This window comes from Lucilia cuprina, chromosome 3 (assembly GCF_022045245.1).
Source record: "Lucilia cuprina isolate Lc7/37 chromosome 3, ASM2204524v1, whole genome shotgun sequence".
NCBI classification, from domain to species: domain Eukaryota; kingdom Metazoa; phylum Arthropoda; class Insecta; order Diptera; family Calliphoridae; genus Lucilia; species Lucilia cuprina.
The window spans coordinates 52,036,677-52,059,778 of record NC_060951.1 but is presented as its reverse complement, the minus strand read 5'-3'; the positions used below and the strand labels follow the sequence as shown (position 1 = coordinate 52,059,778).

Below are 23,102 nucleotides of genomic sequence, written 5' to 3'. Positions count from 1 at the left end.
TGATGCCAAAGCGGAACAAATCTCAGTATGACTACCATTAACTTATTTAATGATTTCTCAATTATATTTTGTCTCCACATTTGTTCATTTCCTTTAAAATTTTGAAACTTGAAACAGCACTGGATAGGAAATTTTCCCAAAGGAAAAATCTCTTCTGGATTCCCTATCTGTTACTGTTTCTTTTCCTACATGGATCATATACAATATTTTTTTCCAAATAATCTAACAAAAACATTCTAATGACTTGTGCCTACTCGGAAACTTACTTTTCAATGATTACTACTTACTATCTGCCTAACTTTGAATGAATGTAGTAATGACTTACTTTTCAGCAAAGTAGACGCTTATATTTTTCAAATACTTATTTAAATCCCTATTTGTAAGCGAGTGTGGTAAGTGCTTGCATAAATTGATGGGACAGGGCGTTATTTGTTCAAGTTTAAGCTGCATGTTAGATATAACTAACATGCAGCTTAAGCTTGTTAGTTGTATCTAATACTAATTTTATTTCTTGTTCTTATGCTATATAAAAATTTAGCAAACATCTATTTACATTACACGTAAAACGCCTAAAACTTCCAAAAATACATTAACATTTTTAAAGGAATATGTATTTATCTAAGACTTTTGGCAACCTTGTCTTCAAAGAATTTTATGTTTACCAAAGTAACAGTTTATATTAAACAAACACCTTTATATATTTTCAACTCAGAAGAAGTTTTTTATAGAATCCAAAGCAAGGTAAGTGCTTTTTCTTTTTTTTTCTCGTAATAAGAGACCAAATATTTATTTTTTTAAGAAATTTCCCGCCGGCATTTGATAGTCGGTTTTCGTTAAAAAAAACTATACAGCTAAACATTGAAAAACTTCCACAACCAATAGCAAACTATTAAAACTATTTGGACTATATACACAAATATTTATGTACATAAACATATAAGTATATATATTTTCATATATTGTACAAATATACATACATATGACCATAACTAAAATGTCGTATAAGTATGATTATATTTGTATGTTGTATGTATGTCGTTGTAATTTATAGCAATTCCCCAGGTTGTACAAGTGAGTATATCCATATTGTTGATTTATAGCTGTTATTGAAAAATTGCAAGTACGACTTTTAATTATGAGGAACGACATTAGTTGTTGTACCAGCACAATATCTCCCTTACCCTGCATTTGGTTTATTAAAACCTTTTAACTGACCGTTTGTAAAAATTTTTGGATTTTTTTTATTTTTTAGTAAATTTTTTTTTCTATTTTTTATTCTTTTTCTACTGTATAAAAATGGTGAGGTTAATATTTTAGTATAACGGAACAAATAGTTTCAACAAATTTTAGTTAAACGTTTCTGCTGGCAATTTATAAATAAAACTATAAAAAAATATACAACAAAGACCATATACAAACATGTATGTTTGTGTGTATGGAAGCGGAAAGGGAAATCCACATATATTCACATATACACTTGTAATATACTTGTGTGTGGAATAGTTTTGGCGACAAAACATGAGTTTACATGTTGGCAAATAATAGAGCAAGCATGTTTTAATAGAATTTACAACACTTGAGGGAATTTAAGAAAACATATTGAGAAATGCATAAATGTACTAAAAGCTGGTGAAATATAGATATTTACACTATTTACAAAGACCATAAATAGTAATAGATTTTAAACAAGAAATTGTTATTAAGCTACAGAGTAAAGTTGGTATTTTGTTTGCCAGATGAAAATGTATGAGTTAACTTTGATGATAAAATGTGAATATTTTTTTTTAATTAAATAATTAATTGTCTGAATTCCTTGATTAATAACAGAAATTTTAGAACAGTTCACTTTTTCAGTTCCCCTCACTTTAAATCCTGTAATGTATTTGTTAGTTAGTTTAAAAGGATGTTTATAAACAAATTCAAAGAAATACACCTAGGCCATTACCACCACCACCAAACACCACCTCCGCTGTACAAGACCAAAACACTAACCACTAACCTACCGCTAGCCACAGTAGTAAAATGCATTAGTTTCGTTTATTCTAAAATTTCAGTTATTTTAAAAAGTTTAACCTAATAAATATTTTACCTTCCTCCTGAATCACCATTAAAAATAGAAGTATTATAATTAAAATGTTTATTGTTTTAAAATAATAAACAGCCAAGTGACCACTTAAATTAATGTCAATTTTAAAATCTACTAAACTATATTTTAACATTAAAAATAAACTTTTAATACAATAATTGTTATAGCGATATAAAACTGTCACACATCCATACACGCATATTTTTCTACCAGCAAATTTATTAGGCTGGCATAAATTTAAAATGAAAATTTCTAACTTTCTTTAGGAAAATAATTTGATTTAATTTAATGACCAGTTAATGAAAATTTAAAATCATTTCATAGGCAGTGAATTCTTTTATTACAGTTAACTCTTTGCAGATTTTTCAGATTTATAATTATTCTTATAGTTTTAAATATAGATTCTATCCTATTGTTGATTAACCCGAAAAAAATTCGTAAACTTAATTTACGAAAAAACAACAACCAACCACAATAAATTTTTTATAGCAGGAAATTAAAAGTACATTGTGAAATTTTATATGCTTTTTGTTGCTGTTGTTTTGGAACTATAAAAATCGCTAGCATTTTTTTGTTAATGTGAATATGCTTTTTTTTTTTGTTTTACAGTTTTAAGTTTAATAAATGTTTATATTTTTTAAATACGCCGAAAAAAATTATCTAAAAATCCCTAGAATATAATAACAGCTTTAGTATAATAAAAACCAAATATTTTTTTAATTAAGACTAAAGTTAGACAAGTTCTCATCAACCCTTTTTATCCGCCTTTAATCAGACATGTTAAGAATTTCTTTAACATCTTTTATTTATTTACTTAAGGCAAATTAACTGAATTATTTTGTTAAAATCAAACAATAAAACAACAAGTATGCATTTATAATCGGACATTGCCGATCATATGATACCCTACACCAGTCAGTATGTTAAAATTGTGAATTTTTTTATATAAAGAATTTAATTTGTTTTATTGTGAAGTTTTTTACTTATTGTTGATAAAAAGGAGATTTTCTACAAGAGGGTTCATAGGGGAGAAGGGGTAAATATGGGCCTATCCTTATAAATTTTGGTAAATGAATTTACGTCTACTTCAAAGACATTTATGTAGATTTTGATCGTTTTATTTGTAACTATAAGTTAATTTTGACCTTCAAGTCATTTTCTGAAGGGGAGTTTGTATGGGGGCTAGGGTCAAATGAGGCCCGATCTCTATAAAAATTAGTATTGTCATTTATTGTTCTATAAAACTAATTTTTGTTGACATTATAAAACATTTAACGTAATTTTGAGCCTAAAGGCCCGATTCGAGGGGTACAGTTGTATAAGGGCTAGGAGAAATAATGGACCGATTTCAACCATTTTCAATAGCGTTCGTCTGAACCAAAAAAAGAGTATGTGCCAAATTTCATCAAATTATCTTGAAAATTGCGACCTGCAGCGTGCGCACAAGGTTTACATGGACACACAGACAGACGAACGGACGGACAGACGGACATAGCTAAATCGACTCAGAAAGTGGATCTAGGACCAATATTTTTGGGTGTTACAAACTTCAGCACAAACGCATAATACCCTCCCCACTATAGTGGTGTAGGGTATAAAAATTGATTTATTATATCGAAATATCCACCAAAGTATATATGTCCTTATTCCAGTTATGACACTAGTCAGTAGACCAGACGATAGACTACTCAATAGACAAATTCTAGACAATAGAATCGAATAGTTCGTAAACAATCTATTAGTCCAGATGGACTAATCCTCAGACCTGTCATTAAATTATTGATTCATTGACAAACCAATAGACTAGTCCTAGAATGATCTGTTAACTAGTTCATAAACCAGTCATTAGACCATATAGATCTGACCACGAACAGCCAGCCAACAGACTTATTAATATATCAGACAGTATAACTTAGAGTAGACATTTTACTAGTCCATAGAATAAAATTAGTCTAATACAGTTATTAGATTAATCAATATACTATAAAGTATTATAGTCCTAATCATCGTAGGCCAATCATTAGACTAGTCGACACCCTCGTCAATAAAGTAGTACAAATACCACTCCAAACTATAATTAACCGACCAGTCCGATAATAGACATAATATTGAAAGCCACCAAATCAAATTTAAAATTATTTCTCTTACTGCACTTGAAAAAAAATCTACTAAAAACACATAAATAAATATAAATTCTATATATTTTTTTCTACTATTCTCTTTGCTTTAGACAACAATGTTGATATATCTTTGTATTTATATGCAAGGGTGAATGTGTACATGTGCTCCAAAATGTTTATAGAGTTTATTTATTTATTATGGTTGTTTTTTATAAAAACAAAAATGCAATTGTTGTAGGGAGTTTGTTTACAAAATTGCTTGTTTTAAAGTGAAAAAATAAAACTATTAATATATGACTGTAGCGAATACACTCTTATATTCATACATATATACATACATAAATACATGTGTATAAATGATTATGTCTGTAAATTGTATTAGTGTTCGTTTGTTTATGTAAGAGTCAATTTTTTGTTTGCAACCTTTTTACATGGATTTCTACATAAACATACACCCTTTTCCTTACATGTACCAAATAACAGGACAAGCAAGTATTATGCATTGTATAAAACGATGACACTGACACCGGAAATGAACACATTTTCCGGTTTTAGTGTATAAAAGCGTATGACTATGTGTGTGCGTGTGTGTGTGAATAAGTTTACGTATAAAACTATAATACAATAACAATTACATATTACACATTTGTGGATTCATAAGGGATTCTCGGATAATAAAAACTGCATTTAAAAAATAAGGAAAAACACTGCAAAGATATTTTTATATTTTTAACAATAATGTGTACAAGGAAATATATATTTTTTTCACATCAAATGTTATTTTTGTCATTAATCCATACGCTATGGATTTATAGTAAAAATAGAATTTATTAAAGTGGTAAAGCATTTTCATGCGGTTTTTTCCTTATTTTCCCCCACTTGTTGTAATTACATTTTAATTTATTATCCATGCCACTTGTTGTTATTTAAGAGTAATCATTACTCTGTTTATCCCCTTACTGCATATTTCAGCTCATTAATAAAGTATTTTTTAATTGTGGATATTTTAAGTACATGTTCTTGATACCGACAGTAAAATACGATAAAATATATATAAAATAAAATAAAAATAATATTGTAAATAAAATAAATTGTAAAGTAAATATAAGAGGAAATGTTAAAGTTAGTAGGTAGATAAGTAAGTGTTGGTTGTTGTGGTAAAAATAACATTTTTGTTAATTACTTGATATTTTTAATTCATTATATTTTCGAGGAGCGTAGATTATTTTATAAACAGGGAAGAGAAAATTATTACTAAGAAAACATATATTATAGATTTCTCAATATATTTGTCAATGGACGAGTAAATAAATTACGCAATAGAGAACCAAACATATTCATAAGATTAGCCAAATGTACCCCAAAAGATCAATCAATAGAGAAGTGAGTTTGCTAGCACAATGACTATTCCTTAAATTACTCGATTACTAGTCAACATAGTACTCAATTTACTAGGCCATAAATCAGTCAATAGACTATTCAATAGACTCTTCAATAAACTAAACCACTCAATGAACTAGTATATAGTCTAGTCTATAGACCGTTCAATGAACTAGCCAATAGACTAATCCATAGACTAGTCAATATGCTAGGAAATAGGCCAGTCAATAGTCCAGTCAATAAACCAGTCAATAGAGCAGTCAATAGACTAGTCGACTGATTAGTCTGGTTTATTCTAGAACTAGTATATAGATCAGTCAATAGATTAGTCAGTTGATTAGTCAACAGACTAGTCAATAGTCTAATAAACAGACTATTTAATACACTAGTCAGTATATCACTAGACTACCTAGTCCAGTCAATATACCAGTCAATAGAGCAGTCAATAGACTAGTCGATTGATTAGTCATAACTAGTATATATACCAGTCAATAGATTCGTCAGTTGATTAGTCAAGATACTATTCAGTTTATTAGTCAACAGACTAGGCAATTGATTAGTCAATAGTCTAATAAATAGACCATTTAATATACTAGTCAGTTTATCAGTCAATAGACTTTGCACTAGACTACCTAGACTAGTGAATGCCAATAAAACTAACTCTTGTAAGGCCCCCTTAACTACAACTTTGGTCAAAACTGTTTGACAAACAAAAATTTAACTAGGTTAATGAAAATCCGTAATAACAAAAATACACCAAAGTAGAAATGAAACCGAAAAAACAACCTTTTTTAAAATAAGCAAAAAAGTATTAAGATTAATTTTTCTGCAAGCACCTTTGGTGAACTTATTTCTGTTCTTTTTTTCGTTTCTTAATTTCATTTCAATTTGTTAAAAAGCTTTCTTAAGCGTTAAATATTGTTGTTGCTGTTATTGTAATTGTTGTCGTTGTTGTTCATTTACCAGGAGGCCATAGCAATACATCAGTAGTACTAGAACTTAAGCTAAAGGTAAACTGCAGTCCACCGCACACCACAAGAACAAAACACATTTTACAATAAAATTTACACCTAGAGAAACGTTATGATGGGTCATGTTTTTGCAGCGATCATTCTAAAATTATAAATAAATTCTCAAGACTGTCATTATGTCTTTAGTTATAGTAATCACTTTATATTAATTTCATCATTTATTTATGGTTGCCGCAAACAACTATGTAATTCTGCAGTCATTAAAATGTTTTTTTAGCATAATATGATTAGGGTAAGAAATTTAATAATATCTTCAAATGCCTCAGAATATTTTTGGGTTGATAGCTGTAACCATACTTTTTCTCAGTCTAAAGTTTCACTTTAAATATATTTACCAAAATGAAAAAAATCTTAACACAAAAACGCTTTAGTAAAACATGTGGTTAACAAAGCAAAAACAACCACAATAACATCAACAACAAGGCTCCATTTCCATTTCTTTTTTTTTGGGGTTTTATGCTTTGTCACCTCAATGTTTTTTACACTTTCCTTATTTCATTCTTTCTTTGCTCCTTTCTTTTGATTTCTTTTGCGTTGCCTTAGGGAAGAGAAGTTGTGTATTGTTTTTGTTAAAATGAAATTTTCTGCTGCTACTGCTGAAGCATGTAACTGCATTAAGAATTGCTTGTTGCAAGTATGTTGTGCAGGACAATATCTGAAATATAAACCCAAACACACATACTTACCTTTGCAACCATGTTAAACTAAAACTTTACAAGTGTTTAACATTTTGTTTACTTGCAGCAAACAAGACAAAACAGGTGTAGATTTTTTTTGGTTTACTCTAAGGCTTTATGTATAAATAAATATGAAATAATGTAACGAGGTAGAATTCAAAATTAACTTAAAGAATTTATTAATACAAAACTTTAAACTTAATATCGTTAAGTTTCCTTTAATTTATTTATTACATAGTTTAAAAAACACAAAGCCATTTTAAGTAACTTTTAATACCTGCTTTTTATACGAAACCTCTTATTTACAGAATATACATATGAATGTATATAAATGAGTTTAAAGTAAATGAATAAAATATGTGTGTATATTGTTTCTTTTAAGTGTTGCCGCTCCAAATGTTGTACGAATAAGTACACAAACTTTTGTTAAAATATAAATGAAAGAAAAATCTTTATTACCGCTAAAATGTACTAGAATACACAGCATCAACAACTACAAATTCTCAAAAGTGCAATCTCATTAACTAAACTTTTATTTGAAATATTTTCCCCAACCCCTAACTCTTTTTTCTTAATTTCTTTTACTTTTACCTTTAATTTAGTTGAAGAAAAAAAGCTTTTTATGTAATTAAATAAAAGTTATTCGACAAATGAAATTTCTCTATAAGACATGAGAGTGAAATATTTTTTTAGTTTTCGACTTTATTTAAATTACTCTTTATTTATTTGAAAATCGTAAGTATTTCCCAGCTGAACTAGAACTGACTTAGAACTGAACTAGAACTGAACTAGAACTGAACTAGAACTGAACTAGAACTGAACTAGAACTGAACTAGAACTGAACTAGAACTGAACTAGAACTGAACTAGAACTGAACTAGAACTGAACTAGAACTGAACTAGAACTGAACTAGAACTGAACTAGAACTGAACTAGAACTGAACTAGAACTGAACTAGAACTGAACTAGAACTGAACTAGAACTGAACTAGAACTGATTTAATTTCACTCCCAAATAACTTCTAAGAAAAATTTAATATTGAAAATGACTTCAGAAGTAGTTAAATTGGAATCAAATAAAAAGGACATTCCTCCTATGACAAGCATGTGTTAAAATAATCACTGCTTTAGGTCTTTTTCGGTAAATTCTACTTCTTTTTAGCTTTTTGGGAGTTCGTTTTTGCTGGAATGTTATTTGTTAAATTTGGGTTAAGTGTGAACATTGTTTTGGTACAAATTTAAATAATATATACTGCTTTTCAAAAGCCTTTATTTTATATTAAATTTCAATGAAGAATTTAAGCATATAATTAAATTGATAATGTTCGCAGAGGAGAAATTAATTTGAGACTTATTCAACTATAGAGAAGTTGAGTAAACCATCATATACCGAATTATTAATTTATATGATTGTATTTATATTTAAATGAATTGTGTTCAGTATTCAACACTACCAGTGACCGATAGCAATGAAATATGTGTACATATGTATATTAACATAGATCAACGTATAACTATTTAAATATATACAAATTACAATCGAAACACAATATTTTTTGGAATTTTATTTTTGTGCCGACCACTGATTTGCATGATAAAATACAAATTATTGTATGTACTCATTAAGCGACTTAATAATAATTACTGTTTATACATTTACATTATAAAATCAAAAGAAATTACTTATGTATGTATATTGAAATATAAATAACAATACAATGGATTCAATTAATATAAATTGCAGCAAATGTTTTTATTGACATGGAGTATTTAAAGAAATAAAAAAATATTCATCACTCAATTATGCTTAAAAATAGGAAGACCATTTTAAGTTTCTAAGATGTTGGGAACATTTGTATGTATTATGTTCCTGTTAATTTCTTGGACTTACATATCTAAAGCGCTATTCTTCATTCGATCATTGAGAAGTTTTTGATGAAATCAGTTTCATCAAAGATTTTTGTAAAAATATTCTTTATTTGGGATTTTAAATATGATTAATTAATAATATTATTTTAAATAATAACTAACAATTTATGTTCATTTTAAAATCATATTTCACATTTCTTTTAGTAGTTACAATGGCCACCCTTATTTAAAGACACAGTATGGAAACTGAAAACAACACTGAAAAACAGCTAAGCATTCATCAATAAATACAGTGAAAAGTGCACGAATTGTGTGTGATTGAAATAATTTTTTCTTAAAAAAATGGTTGAAATAAATTTGACTTATTAGTCATGTTTAACCAATTTTGGACGGAAATATAATTGGAAAAATAAGATAAAATAAAAGTCGGAATGATCTTTTCTAATGATCATTCTAAGCAAAAGTTAAACCTTTTGGTATCATAAAAATTCAACTTCCCACATTTTGTCTGCACCCCATGGGTTAAAAGCATAATTGTGTAAATGCGTAGATAGATAGATGATGCTTCAATATTTTGTCTATTTTCCTTTTGTGTTGTAATAACAATGCTGGATGTCAATTTCACAAAAAAAAACATATATACGAATAGTTAACTTTCAATACACATGAAATAGAGAAAGAATAGATAAATGGCTTCAAGATGTGCAACTATGAATGCTGTACGAATGGGCTGATGCCAGTGGGTGGTTTAGATGTGAATTTGAAGAACCGATTTTTCATCGGTTAGTTTATAGTTATGCTGATGATGCAGCTGTCATTTTCAAGTAATACCAATGATTGGTTGCTGCCATCATTGCTTTTGAAATGTTCAGAAAATACTCATGGAAAATTGTCAATATTTAACGTTTATCAAAAGTTGTGAGCAAAAAAAAAAACAGAAAAATAAATATGAAATGTTAAAAATATCACGTCATAAATTAATAAGTAGGAAAAAAATTAACATAATGGAAAAGACCAAAGTGACAGTTATGTAAAGTTGAAGAAAAGTTGTTAGTTTGAAAAATTTTATTAAATTATAAAAAAAAGTAATTTTTTAACTTTAATAGTCCTTTGTTCAAGCGATAGATGATGTATTCGATTGGATGAATAACTATATACAAATTAAGTACAAAAGATTTAAGCGTGCTATAGATTTCTTTTTATGTGAACAACTAAAACGACGGTTCTTTATAACCACAAGTTGAGATATTTGACGACTTACTACAGCTCCTTTCGTACATGTACAAATACTTTGATCATGTACTCGAGTTATCAAATATCTGTCCATTATATAATGGGGCAGCATAATTCCATATATGCAAAAACATTACTTCTATACCCATACCCTTACACCCATCACTATTCTACCCACAAACATCTCACCATACACTTGACATCAACCCATTTACAAGGCCTAAACCCACATCCACTTCTCTACGGGATATATGTTGTCCTTTTCGGAAACAAAAGTTTTTTATTTAATACAAAAGATTGTTCATTATTACAAAAATGCCTCAACATGTAATTTTAATCCTCAATGTCATTTCTATAAACAACTCAAAAACCAAATAATTCCTTTCTTTTTGTCCTTTTAGGAAAAATTCCTATATTGACATTTTATCTTTTGTAAATTAATTTATTTTTAATTAATTCTTAAAACGTTATTACTCAAAAATTGTCTACAATATAAAGTAGAAAACGAAAAACCAACTGTTGTCTAAATCATTAACCAGCATAATTGCTAAGTAGTTATTTCCTGCATTTAAACGTGTTTTAAATTTTGATACAGCTTAACTAAATGGTTTTCATTGTCTAAAACTCTGACACCAGATTATTTCCATGTTTAAATGAAATTTTAAATATTTGAAACGTTAAGACAAGAGTATGGAACTTAAAAAATAAATGGCAAAATAAACGACATAATGGTTTAAACGTTACAACACGTTACGATTAACACGAATCTCAGCGTAAACGTGATGATAATATAAATCAGCGAATGGGGGCAGTACTAAAGAGCATCAGATTGGCATTTCTTGCTATTTTATAATATTGGCCAAGCAGCAGGAGCAAACATGAAGCATAAGACATTGACTGTTCTGTCTAAGAATTCCAACAAACACGAGAGCGGTAATAAATGAGAACAGGTATTTTAACAAAATGTTATTTTATATGGCAACTAAAAGTTGAAATCTATTTGAAAAATTAAATATTGTCCAACATTTGCACTTTTCCACCCCTTACCAACTATTTAGTTTAGTAATGTTTATAGTTTAGCTGAAAATAGTCTTTATTTTATTGTTTATTTTCATTTTGCTTTTACCTTTTTGCCTTTAGCATCATTATCTTTAACATTGCGACCAATTTTTTTATCGTCCTCTTCCTTTAGCCGTTCCTTTTATATGGAGAATTTTTATTGTTCTTCCGTTTATTATTATTTTTAACTTCTTTTAGCCAACGAAGAAAACGTGATTTAAATTAAAAATATATATAAAATTTTTATTCCCTTAGTCGCCATTTTTAGTAATATTACTGTGTATCAATTTCACATCATCATTATCGACAGCAGCTTAGGAATCGTTGCCCTTATATTATAAAAGGTGTAAAATTATACAAAGAAAAGGTATTTAATAAATATTTCTGTGTTTCTATCTATTTTTATTATTTCTTAGCAAATATTATTTTTATTAAATAGAGAATTGTTGTTTATAATCTTTAAGGCATTATAGAAATAAATCAAGTTAAGTATTTAAATAACAAAATTTATTTTAAAAATAAAAATGTCATAGGAAGACTCATTCTACTGAAACAGAATATTTCATAGGAAGATTTTTTCTTTGGAATAATGTTTTACATACTTAGAAGAAATCCTTTGACTTTAGGACTCTGATGCACTACAATAGAACCTCCAAGCTATACTTTCGAAACAGAATACTAACAAGCGAAGGCGTGGCTGCAAACTTTGGACTTCAGGGTCTTAGTATATTCTGACAGCTCAAAAGCTGTTTTGAAATTGAAATTAGACGGTCTGAGGGAAACATCAAAAACAGAAAAATCTCGTCACACGGTGACCTGTTTCCATATAGCGAATATGCAAAATAAGAGGAGTGATCTTAGTACTGAGAATTTGTCTGATAGCATATTTCACCATCATTACTAAAATCGGAAGTGTAATTTAAAGCTCCATAAAACTAAGTTTTCCTGATAATAGAACGTTTAACGTAATTATGAGCCCAAAAGCCCTATTCGGGGGTACGGTTGTATTGAGCTAAGCAAAATAATGGAACGATTTTAACCAGAAGGCAAGTACTTACTAGAATCGCTTACAAATCACATACATATATGTATGTACTTACAAGTAAAAGGATTTGTTTTAAATACGAATGTGGGTTTCTTGTTAGTTATTTTATTATGAGTCCAATAATGGTGTTCACCTAGAAAAGCTATTTTCTTTCTGTGAGTGAATAAAATAGTTTATTGTGCCCAGTTCAGTGTGCAAATAAAACGTCAAAACTAAGTACTTACTTATCTTATTATATGCAAATTATTATAAGAATATTTTAAAAAGGATATGTAAACGGTAAGTACTAGTCATTACCGAGTTTTTGCTGAGATGCTAATGAGTAAACATTGAAAACCTTTTTTAGCATTTCAATTCATGAAAAAACCGCATAAATTATTCCTCCATTTAGTATAGAAATAAACTTTCGAAAATTAAGTTAACAAAATATTCCGTGTTTAAATCTATGTATATATAACTCATATGACTCAAATCTCAAGACTTCATTTGTTTCGTAAAAAATGTGCTTTCAAAAAGTACCGAATCCGAATTAGATCGTATAATGGCCGAATAGTGCCCGAATACCAAAATAATAATACCAATAGCTTATTTTATGTGAGTTAATCAAATATTTTCAAATTTTATAAAAAATAACACAATGAGTTTGAATAAAATTAAATTTCCCCTTTTTCTCCACCTTTTTGGTACTTTTTTCTCCCAAAGAAATAGCAAATATTTTGTTTAAATAAATATTACAGAATTAGTCCTTATAATAGGTAAGAATAAATCGAAAAAGTTTTCTTAATTTGCTAAAAAAAGTACCAAAAATACAGTTTTTTCCCTTTAATACCCAAAAAGGAATGAATGGAAAAAAGTACGAGAGATGTATTTACAAAAATTTTATTATATTTATAGTTAGAATGTTATAAGGCCCCAAAATGGTACCTATGTTACACATTTTATTATCTTAAAAGTACGAATTTAGAAAAAGTACCAGACACCGATCTGCTATTTTTGAAAATAGAAGTAGGTACAAATAAAATTTTTCTTGTACTACAAATATTGAATAAGATAATCAAGAAAACTTGTTTTACCCGTTTTTTCTTTCTTTTACCTTCAAATATACAAATATACAAAAATCCTTCCTTAGTTTAACTACATATCCAAAAAGACACCTACTGTCAAAAATTCATAATTCTAGGATTATCTGTTTGGGCTGTGCGATAATGAATCAGTCAGTCAATAACGTTACTCTTTTATATGTATAGATAACTAAAACTCTAAATTATTAAATTTGTTTCTTCAAAAATTATGTAATATTTCTTATTTTTTTTAAATATTTTTTCTAAACTCAGAAGGCCGAAATAAAGAAATTCTTATAGATTTTGTTACCCTGAACAAAAAGGTCATAAACTAGAGTTAAAAACATCACTTTCTTTCAAATAAATATTGCACTAAAAAATCTTAATTAATTAAGTATGTTCTTAATTAATGAAAAATGTGTTTAAGTTTTAAAAAATCTGTCATCTTGATTTTTCTTTAATTATATCACTTTTAAACAAACATATCAAACTTTCTTACAAGAAAGTTTTATATTTTATAATAAAGCTGCATAAATAAATATTCACATGTGATTAAAAATAAGTTTAGAATACTTTAACTACCAATGTAAATAGTAAATTTATTTAACACATATTTTTTGTTATATGCACAGCCAAACTTTCAACTGATATTAACATACTTACAGTTCTTAAGCATATTAACTTCAATTAAATTGTGAATAAATCATAATAGACCTAAAAGCCAAAATTGTAGAAACATTAAGAAATATACAAAGAGCATACTTTAAAATATTAATCTTATATAGAATGAACTAATTTTTATTTATTATATCTAAGGGTTTAGGTCATTTTAATAACACTTGGACATAATTTTTAGATATATATATAAAAAAAATATAAATATAAATATTTTCCCATATAACGGTGCAGTTCGAAATAGTTATCTTTCCTTATAAAATGTTCTGTTTATTTATGTTTGTTGTCATACTAAGCATCATCATCGTGATTAAAAAGTTTTTTTTAGTTTCCCAACATAAACATCCACCAAAAAAAACTAGTATAAATAACGCAAAACAACCAAATAGTAAGTTAAACAGCATAAAAATGCATTTTGAGTAGATTTTCTGTGTGTGTATTTATGAGGGTGTATGTATGTACCCAGGTTGGCTTAAGTAAATTGTCATTTGGTTTAGAGGTAGAGAAATAAATATAAAACAACAAGCACAACTCAAACAGAAGTTGTATAAAACTGTATGAGGTGTACGAGAGGACTTAAATGCATCCAAGATCTTGAAAACAGCAAAGTTTAGTAAAAGTTTATATATTTTTACTACGTACACAGATACACTTGCACACCCGTACAAATTTTCTTATGCTTGTGTTGTGTCTCAAAGGTACTACTTTTGCTGGCAAATAAAACAGAATGACAAAGAAAAATATAAGATTTTCCTTCATATTTATACATACACATACGCATTTTAGTGGTATTTATTTTGGCAAATGTAAACGGTAAACAAAATTGTTTTTAGTAGAATAAAAATAAAAGAGTAAACACAAATTTAAAGCTTATTTTAACTGTTTTTATTCCAAAAATACAAATATAGGTTGCGTATGATTAACTTCTTGTATTCCAAAAAAAAAAAAAACAAATATATGTGGCGTATGATTAATATACATTTAAAAATATTCACCACCCTTAAAAAAATAATGTTATACATTCTCTTAAGTCTTTTTGAAACCGATTATTTTTCTAATGAAATTTAGAACACTAACCACTTACACCCCAAAGACTATAATAAATTAAGTATTTTTCCGGTTTTATTATTCTAGTTTTTAAATTAATGAATTTGACAAATTTTATAAAAAATAGCATTTTTTAAGGCTTTGAGAAAAAACTCAAAAAAGTGAGTTATGAATCTTAAAATAGTAAATAAAGTTTCAATTTTTAAAATTACCAATAGGTAATAACATAAACATCAAAGATATTTTCAAAATATGTAATTAAATGGAGTTGATTGGAGGATAAGGTTAAATATAGGCCGATCGCCAAAAAATTTGGTGGAAGGATTACAGTTTATATTTTGATAGGGACAAGGTAAATATCGAATTATATTTGACCCAATCCCTCATATAAGGTTCACTTCTTTAACTTTAACATTATAATTCTGCTTAAAAGTACTAGTACAGCAATAAAAGACGAAATAACCAAGTCAAAAAGTCATTAAACCGAAAATTATTTTGTACGTCTTTTAGTATTTGAGTACATAAGAATTCAACACTGTAAGTATTCCGTGAAAACATTTTGGAAAAACTATGGGGATTTTCGGACTTCCATGATGTCAATGTCAATACCCTCATACCCGGGTATGTTTTTAATTTTTTAAGTAATAAATCTCGGAATCTATTATCGTATAGATTTAAAAATCGGGCTAGGTTTTTAGAATAATGTTTTCTATAAAATTTTATAGACAAGACGTTTAAAATTGGGGTCCTAAGTCTATTTTTTTCTGGCAACACTGTTCTCTCTTAGCAGAAAATACCACCGCAGTTGAAAAGGTGCTGTCAAATTATGGAAATTATTGGTTTGTGAACGAGATGTGTAGTAAATGAAGTTTATCAATTATTTTTGTGCATTACAATTGTTCTTATTAAATAATAACCGATTATTTCCATTCTTTATTTACAAAAATTAAATAAATATGTAATTTTATATTTTCTTAATTTGTTCTCTTATTATATATTTTATACCATTTTGTTTAATCTTCTTAACTAAAGTTCGTTACAATTGTTTACTTAAACCGTTCCTATTGGAAAATAACCGATTATATGCACTTCTACTCATGAACAGAAGACACAACACTAACAGCAAAAAGATAAATTTTCACACACACTGCACTTCTTTGAACCAAACTATAAACATAATAACTTTCATAAAAAATATTGGACTTTAGGAAAATCTAATTATATACACAAAAAGCTAACACTTTTATTTATTAAATTATGTAATTATCTTTAAATATCGTGAACTCTTTACCTCTAAATTTATTAATTTTGTAAGAGACTTGATTTACTAACGTTCGCCGCCATTAACGAAAATAAAGAACTAATGAAACTCTGAAAAGCAAGTGTTGTATTTTGTTTATAGAGATGATAAAACAGTGATGAGGTATTCAATTTGTTGATAACAGAAATTGATGAACAAGACAAAAGAAGAGCTAAGTCATAAACCTTTGATTAAGTTAATAAATAAAACATATCCGTAGACTTGTAAAAAGTGATTTAACATTTCTTTTATAAAATTACTTTTTGAAAATAACAACAATTGTTGATTAAAATAATAAATAAATCAAAATTTCCCTTAAAATTTGTAAAAAAAAAATAATATTTTAAAAAATGGCATTAAAAATTTAATAAACAAATAAATATTTTCTTTGTTTATTATTTCCTTAATAAATCAATTATAATTTTCGCATTTTGTCAAACATAATTAATTCTATAAATCTAATAAACCATAAAAATGACTTACCATAATCGGTTTTACTTTTACAGAGTTATTCTTCGATGCCATTTTTTATTGGAACTAATGGTAAAAAAATTAAACTAAAGTTCATCAATTATTTTTGTCCATTACAATTGTTCCTATTAAAAGGCAACCGACTTGTTCCATTCTCTATTTACATATGTATAAAATTTTATATATATTTTTTTAATTTTTTCCTTTATTTTATATTTTTTACTATTTTATATAATTTTTTTAAACTAAAGTTCGTTACATTTGTTTACTTTAACCGTTCCAATTAGAAAATAACCGATTACATACACTTTTACCCATTAACAAAATACACAACACTAACTGCAACAAGATGAAAAATTCTCAGACACACTGCATTTTTTGGCCCAAACTTTCCAAACGATTTTCACAACAAATATTTAACTTAAGGAAAATCTAATTATATACACAAAAAACTAACACTTTCATTTAAAAAATTTTGTAATTTTCTTAAAAAACCGTGATCTTTTTACAACTAAATTTATTAATTTTATACGATACTAGAATTACTAACATTCGCCGCCATTTAACGAAAATAAAGAACTAATGAAACTCTGACAAGCAAGTGTTGTATTTTATACATAGAGATGATAAAACTGCGATAAGGTATTCAATTTTTTGATGACAGAAATTAATGAACAAGAAGAAGAAAGAAAAGTTAAGTCATGAACCCTTGATTAAGTTAATAAATTAAACACATCCGTAAACTTATAAGAAGTTAATTTTTGTTATATCTTTTATAAAATTACTTTTTGAAAATAACAACAATTGTTGATTTAAATAATAAATTTAAATTTACAAAAAAATGTATTAATTTATTAAAATTTTATAAAAAATGGCATTAAAAATTTCATAAACAAATAAATAGTTTTTTATTTCCTTAATAAATCAATTAAAATGTTCCAATTTGTCAAACAAAATTTTTTCTATAAATCTAAGAAACCATAAAATGACTTACCATTTCGGTTTTACTTTTGCAGAGTTAATCTTCGATGCTATTTCTTATTGGAAACTAATGGTAAAGAAATCTAAACTAAAGTTCATCAATAATTTGTGTGCTTTACAATTGTTCCTATTAAGAGGTAACCGATTTTCCATGCTCTATTTGTATATATACGTATATTTTATCTTTTATTATATATTTTTTACTAATTTATATAGTTTTCTTAACTAAAGTTCGTTACAATTGTTTGCTTGAACCGTTCCTATTGGAAAATAACCGATTACATGCACTTCTACTCATGAACAAAACTCACAACACTAACAGCAACAAATTGAAAAATTCTCACACACACTGCACTTCTTCAAACCAAACTTTAGATACAATTTTCATAAGAAATATATAACTTTCGGAAAATCTAATTATATACACAAAAAACTAACACTTTTATTTATAAAATTATGTAATTTTCTTAAAAACCGTGCACTTTTTACCACTATATTTACTAATTTTGTACGAGAATTGTTTTACTAACGTTCGCCGCCATTTAACGAAAATAAAGAACTAATGAAACTCTGACAAGCAAGTGTTGTATTTTATTCATAGCGATGATAAAACTGCGATAATGTATTAAATTTTTTGATGACAGAAATTGATGAACAAGAAGACGAAAGAAAAGTTAAGTCATGAACCTTTGATTAAGTTAATAAATTGAACATATTTGTAGACTTATAAGAATTTAATTTATATAACTTTTATAAAATTACTTTTTGATGATAACAACAATTTTTGATTTAAATAATAAATTAAAATTTCCATAAAAATTTACAAACAATTTTTAAATTTATTAAAATTTTATAAAACAATGGCATTAAAAATTTAATAAACAAATAAATATTTTCTTTGTTTATTATTTTCTTAATAATAAATCAAACATAATTTTTCCATAAATTTAATAAACCTTAAAAATGACTTACCATTATCGGTTTTAGTTTTGCAGATTTATTCTTCGATGCCAATTCTTATTGGAAACTAATGGTAAAGAAATCTAAGCTAAAGTTCATCAATAATTTTTGTGCATTACGATTGTTCCTATTAAAAGGTAACCGATTTTTTTCCATTTTTTATTTACATATGTATACAATTTTATATATATTTAATTTTTTTTCTTTTCTTTTATATATTTTACTATTTTATTTAATTTTTTAAACTAAAGTTCGTAACATTTGTTTACTTGAACCGTTCCTATAGGAAAATAACCGATTACATGCACTTCTACTCATGAACAAAACTCACAACACTAACAGCAACAAACTGAAAAATTCTCACACACACTGCACTTTTTCGAACCAAACTTTAGATACAATTTTCATAAAAAATATATAACTTTCGGAAAATCTAATTATATACACATAAAACTAATACTTTTATTTATAAAATTATGTAATTTTCTTAAAAAACCGTGCACTTTTTACCACTAAATTTTTTAATTTTGTACGAGACTTGTTTTACTAACGTTCGCCGCCATTTAACGAAAATAAAGAACTAAGAATCTCTGACAAGCAAGTGTTGTATTTTATACATAGAGATGATAAAACTGCGATAAGGTATTAAATTTTTTGATGACAGAAATTGATGAACAAGAAGAAGAAAGAAAAGCTAAGTCATAAACCTTTGATTATGTTAATAAATAAAACATTTCCGTTTATCTATATTAATTTATATTTTTTATAAAATTACTTTTTAAAAAGTTACAACAAAATGTTGATTTGAATTGCAAATACATTTACCTAAATTTGTACAAAAATATTTTTAATTTATTGAAATTTTATAAAAAATTTTCATACACAATTTAATTAAACAAATCATATCCCATTCATATGTTTATTATTTTATATCAAAGACTCTCACCACTTTTATTTGGTATTTCAATTATTGCTGTCATTAGCATTTAATCAAAAACATACCATCTCTATCTACTAAAGAATACAGCCCTGTCTCTTCTTCTTTGCTTTTATAGTTTATTCTCGTTAAATGGCGGCAACGGTTAAAGAAATTATAGTATTGTATTTAATTGTAAATTTCGTGGGTGAAAAGTGCTTAGTATTTAAAAAAAGTTTATAATATTATTAATAAAAGTGTAAATTTATTATATATATAATTTATTTGTTGCGAAAGTAATTATTTTTATCAAAAATCGTGTGTAAAGTTTGGTGAAATTTTGTAAGTCTGTCGTTGTTTGTGAAAAAATGCCTTCGTTTCTTTCGTAGATGTTCGTGTGTGTGTGTTTTTTAAGAAAATATGTTCTAATTTGCAAAATTTCTAATAAGAAAATAAAATATATGTGTTTTTTCATATATAAAAAATGTCAATAAGAAAATAAATATCATTAATAAATAGCAAAAGTTTAAAGTAAATAATCAATAAGTGAAAAAATATAACAAAAAGAAGCATTTCATTGGCAGCCTCTTTCAGGTATGTTTAGTTTAATTTACAATTTGAGCTTTTTTTGCAACTCTTCCAACTTGCACCCGGAGAAATTGTTTTGCAACTTGCACTCGAAAATATAAAAGTGTTCATAATTCCCTTAAGGGTTTTTGCAGGTAGGAAAATGTATGACTACTGATTCCCTCCGGTAGGTTAGTGTTCTAGTCTGGTAGACCGGAGGTGGTGGGTTCGATTCCCACCTGAGGCACTGGTTAAGGAGAATACAACAGGCCCGATAGAGTCCTAGTTGTATGTCTTCGGATTTGATGTACATATGTACATCCTCCTTTCAAACTAACTAAACTGATTCCCTAAATTGCATCCAGTTATACACTTTATGGTTCCCACCGGAAAGTCTTTTGTCTCTGGCCAAGTTTGGAAACAAATTTGACATAGTAATTACATAGGTTTACTAAACAGATCGTGTACTTCAATAGTGTTTACAAGGGATTAGTTTTGAGATTACCTAAATGGAGCATATACTGTGTTTTAGAGGGGGAATTGCTATTTAAAGCATTGGTAGAACTTAATTATTAAATTATACGCAATTTAAATTGTAATCCAGGAATTTTTGTTTGGATTTTGACTATCTAACTATCTAAGCAGAGTAATTTTTATAGGATGAACTGGCACTGGTCCGTTCGGAAGCTACTTAATTTACACTTTAAGTAATAATAATCAATAATTTTTGCAAAAACTTGTGGCGTTATAAACTGTCTTAAATTACAAATAATTTTCATTTCTTTCTATAATACATACTCTTACATACAACATTACAAAATAAGTTACACATTTAGTTTGTCCTTCTTTCTTTATTGGTCACAAATACATAGCAAATTATATATGGGAAATCACTCCTTTAGCAAATTTCTTCTTCTTCATTGTTTTTTTTTATCAAAACATTATATTTTCACATATTTAAATGAGAAACATTTATATGAGTTTATAATGAGTTTATGAAATATTTCTACTAAAAAAGCTTTGAGTGTAAAAAATCAAATTAAAATAAAACATTGTAAATAAAAGCATAGCCATACGGTATCATTTCTTTTTGGCATCCTTAAGGCCAGCACCGGCATTAAATTTAAAGAATATAATATCACCATCTTCCACTGTATAGTTACGTCCCTGTTGGCGGTATTTACCAGCAGCTTTGCAGGCCGCTTCGGATCCTTCCTCCTTAAAGTCCTTGAAATGCATAACTTCAGCCATAATGAAACCCTTTTCGAAATCGGTGTGAATACGACCGGCAGCCTGGGGAGCTTTAGTGCCCTTTTGTATGGTCCAGGCTTTGACTTCATCAGCACCAGCGGTAAAGAAGTATTCCAATTGCAAAGCTTTGTAGCCGGTAACAATAATTTTGTCTAATTGTGATTTGCATTTAGTCTCTTCCTCATAGGCTTTCTGTTCCAAATCATCTTTTTCGGCCAATGTGTGCTCAAAGGCACCCGAAAAGGGTATAATGGTGGCACCGGGATCATGTTTATCAACCCATTCCTTAATCTTAGGCAACCACTTGTTCTTCTTGCGTATGAAATCCTTATCGGATAAATTGACCAAATAAATACAGGGTTTAGAGGTCAAAAACAAGTATTTGTTTAAGATTTCAATCTAAAATAAAGAATTATATAAGAAACATTAAGAATTTTAAATCTAACTGCGATTTAAATCAATTTTCCATTACATCATGAGCATTCCAGTCAGAAAATCTTAAATGTTTTTTCTCATCCACCAAAATTCCCTTGATCTTTAAAAGCGAATCATATTCTGGCTTTAGCTTCTTATCACCACCACGGGCAACAACTTTTTCCAACTTTTCCAAATATTGCATTAATTTCTCTTCATCCTTCAAACGCAATTCTTCACAAATAATATCCAAATCACGTACGGGATCAACTTCACCTTCGACATGAGTGACATCGGGATCATCGAAAGCACGACACAAATGGAATATAGCATCACAAGCGTTAATGTGTGAAAGGAAAGCATTGCCCAAACCTTGACCTTCGGCAGCACCCTTAACCAAACCGGCAATATCGACTACATTTAAGTATGCAGGAACTTTGCTGTGAAATTTTTTGAAAATATGTATTAAAAATAAGTTGTAATTGAATAAGTTGTTAATTTTGTTGTACCTGGCTGGCTTATGGTAGTTAACCAAATAGTCAAATCTTTCATCGGGTACTGGAACTCTACGTAAAGGAAAAAAACAAAACAAAAGGTTAATGTAAAGCTTAGAAGAAGTGATAGAAATTGTTTTATAATTCTTTTATTGTTTATAGATGTAAATTAGTTTGTTCTGCATTAAAGTAATTTTCTGACTAAGAATTATGTAAGGATAGGGTCAGTTATTCATCTATCTTCATAAAATATTGAAAAACGTGTTTGATTAAAATAATGCTTATGTACATCGAATTTCATTGCTGTACTTAAAAAATATAGATTTTTATAGATTTTCCAAACTTTGAGGGCCCAGTGACACGTGTTTTCGTGAAAATAAAATATTTTAGAGTGTGCCCCCAAAAAATCCAACATCGAAAACCATTGTATCATACTTACAACCTTCTTTCAAATTAACTAACCAAAG

General features: G+C 27.6%; 1 protein-coding gene and 2 long non-coding RNA genes across 3 annotated transcripts in view; 1 reads left to right on the top strand and 2 right to left on the bottom strand.

Moving 5' to 3' along the window:
* Window positions 1-19,632, bottom strand: part of LOC124418856 — a 141,036-nt gene extending 121,404 nt beyond the window's left edge. The window contains exon 1 of the long non-coding RNA XR_006940264.1: window positions 19,006-19,632. This is a non-coding gene — a long non-coding RNA (uncharacterized LOC124418856). The remainder of the gene's footprint in view (window positions 1-19,005) is intronic.
* LOC124418857 lies at window positions 17,458-19,355 on the top strand. The gene is made up of 3 exons (XR_006940265.1): window positions 17,458-17,745; window positions 19,021-19,130; window positions 19,245-19,355. It is a non-coding gene; the product is annotated as an uncharacterized LOC124418857 (long non-coding RNA).
* Window positions 19,633-21,307: 1,675 nt separating the features above from the next.
* LOC111683179 (obg-like ATPase 1) overlaps window positions 21,308-23,102 on the bottom strand; it is a 4,515-nt gene continuing 2,720 nt past the window's right edge. Inside the window, exons 3-5 of the mRNA XM_023445230.2 lie at window positions 22,651-22,711; window positions 22,200-22,581; window positions 21,308-22,126 (exon numbers count right to left, since the gene is read on the bottom strand). Of these exons, the coding sequence (XP_023300998.1) occupies window positions 21,557-22,126; window positions 22,200-22,581; window positions 22,651-22,711 (1,013 nt within the window). The 3' untranslated portion in view covers window positions 21,308-21,556. The remainder of the gene's footprint in view (window positions 22,127-22,199; window positions 22,582-22,650; window positions 22,712-23,102) is intronic.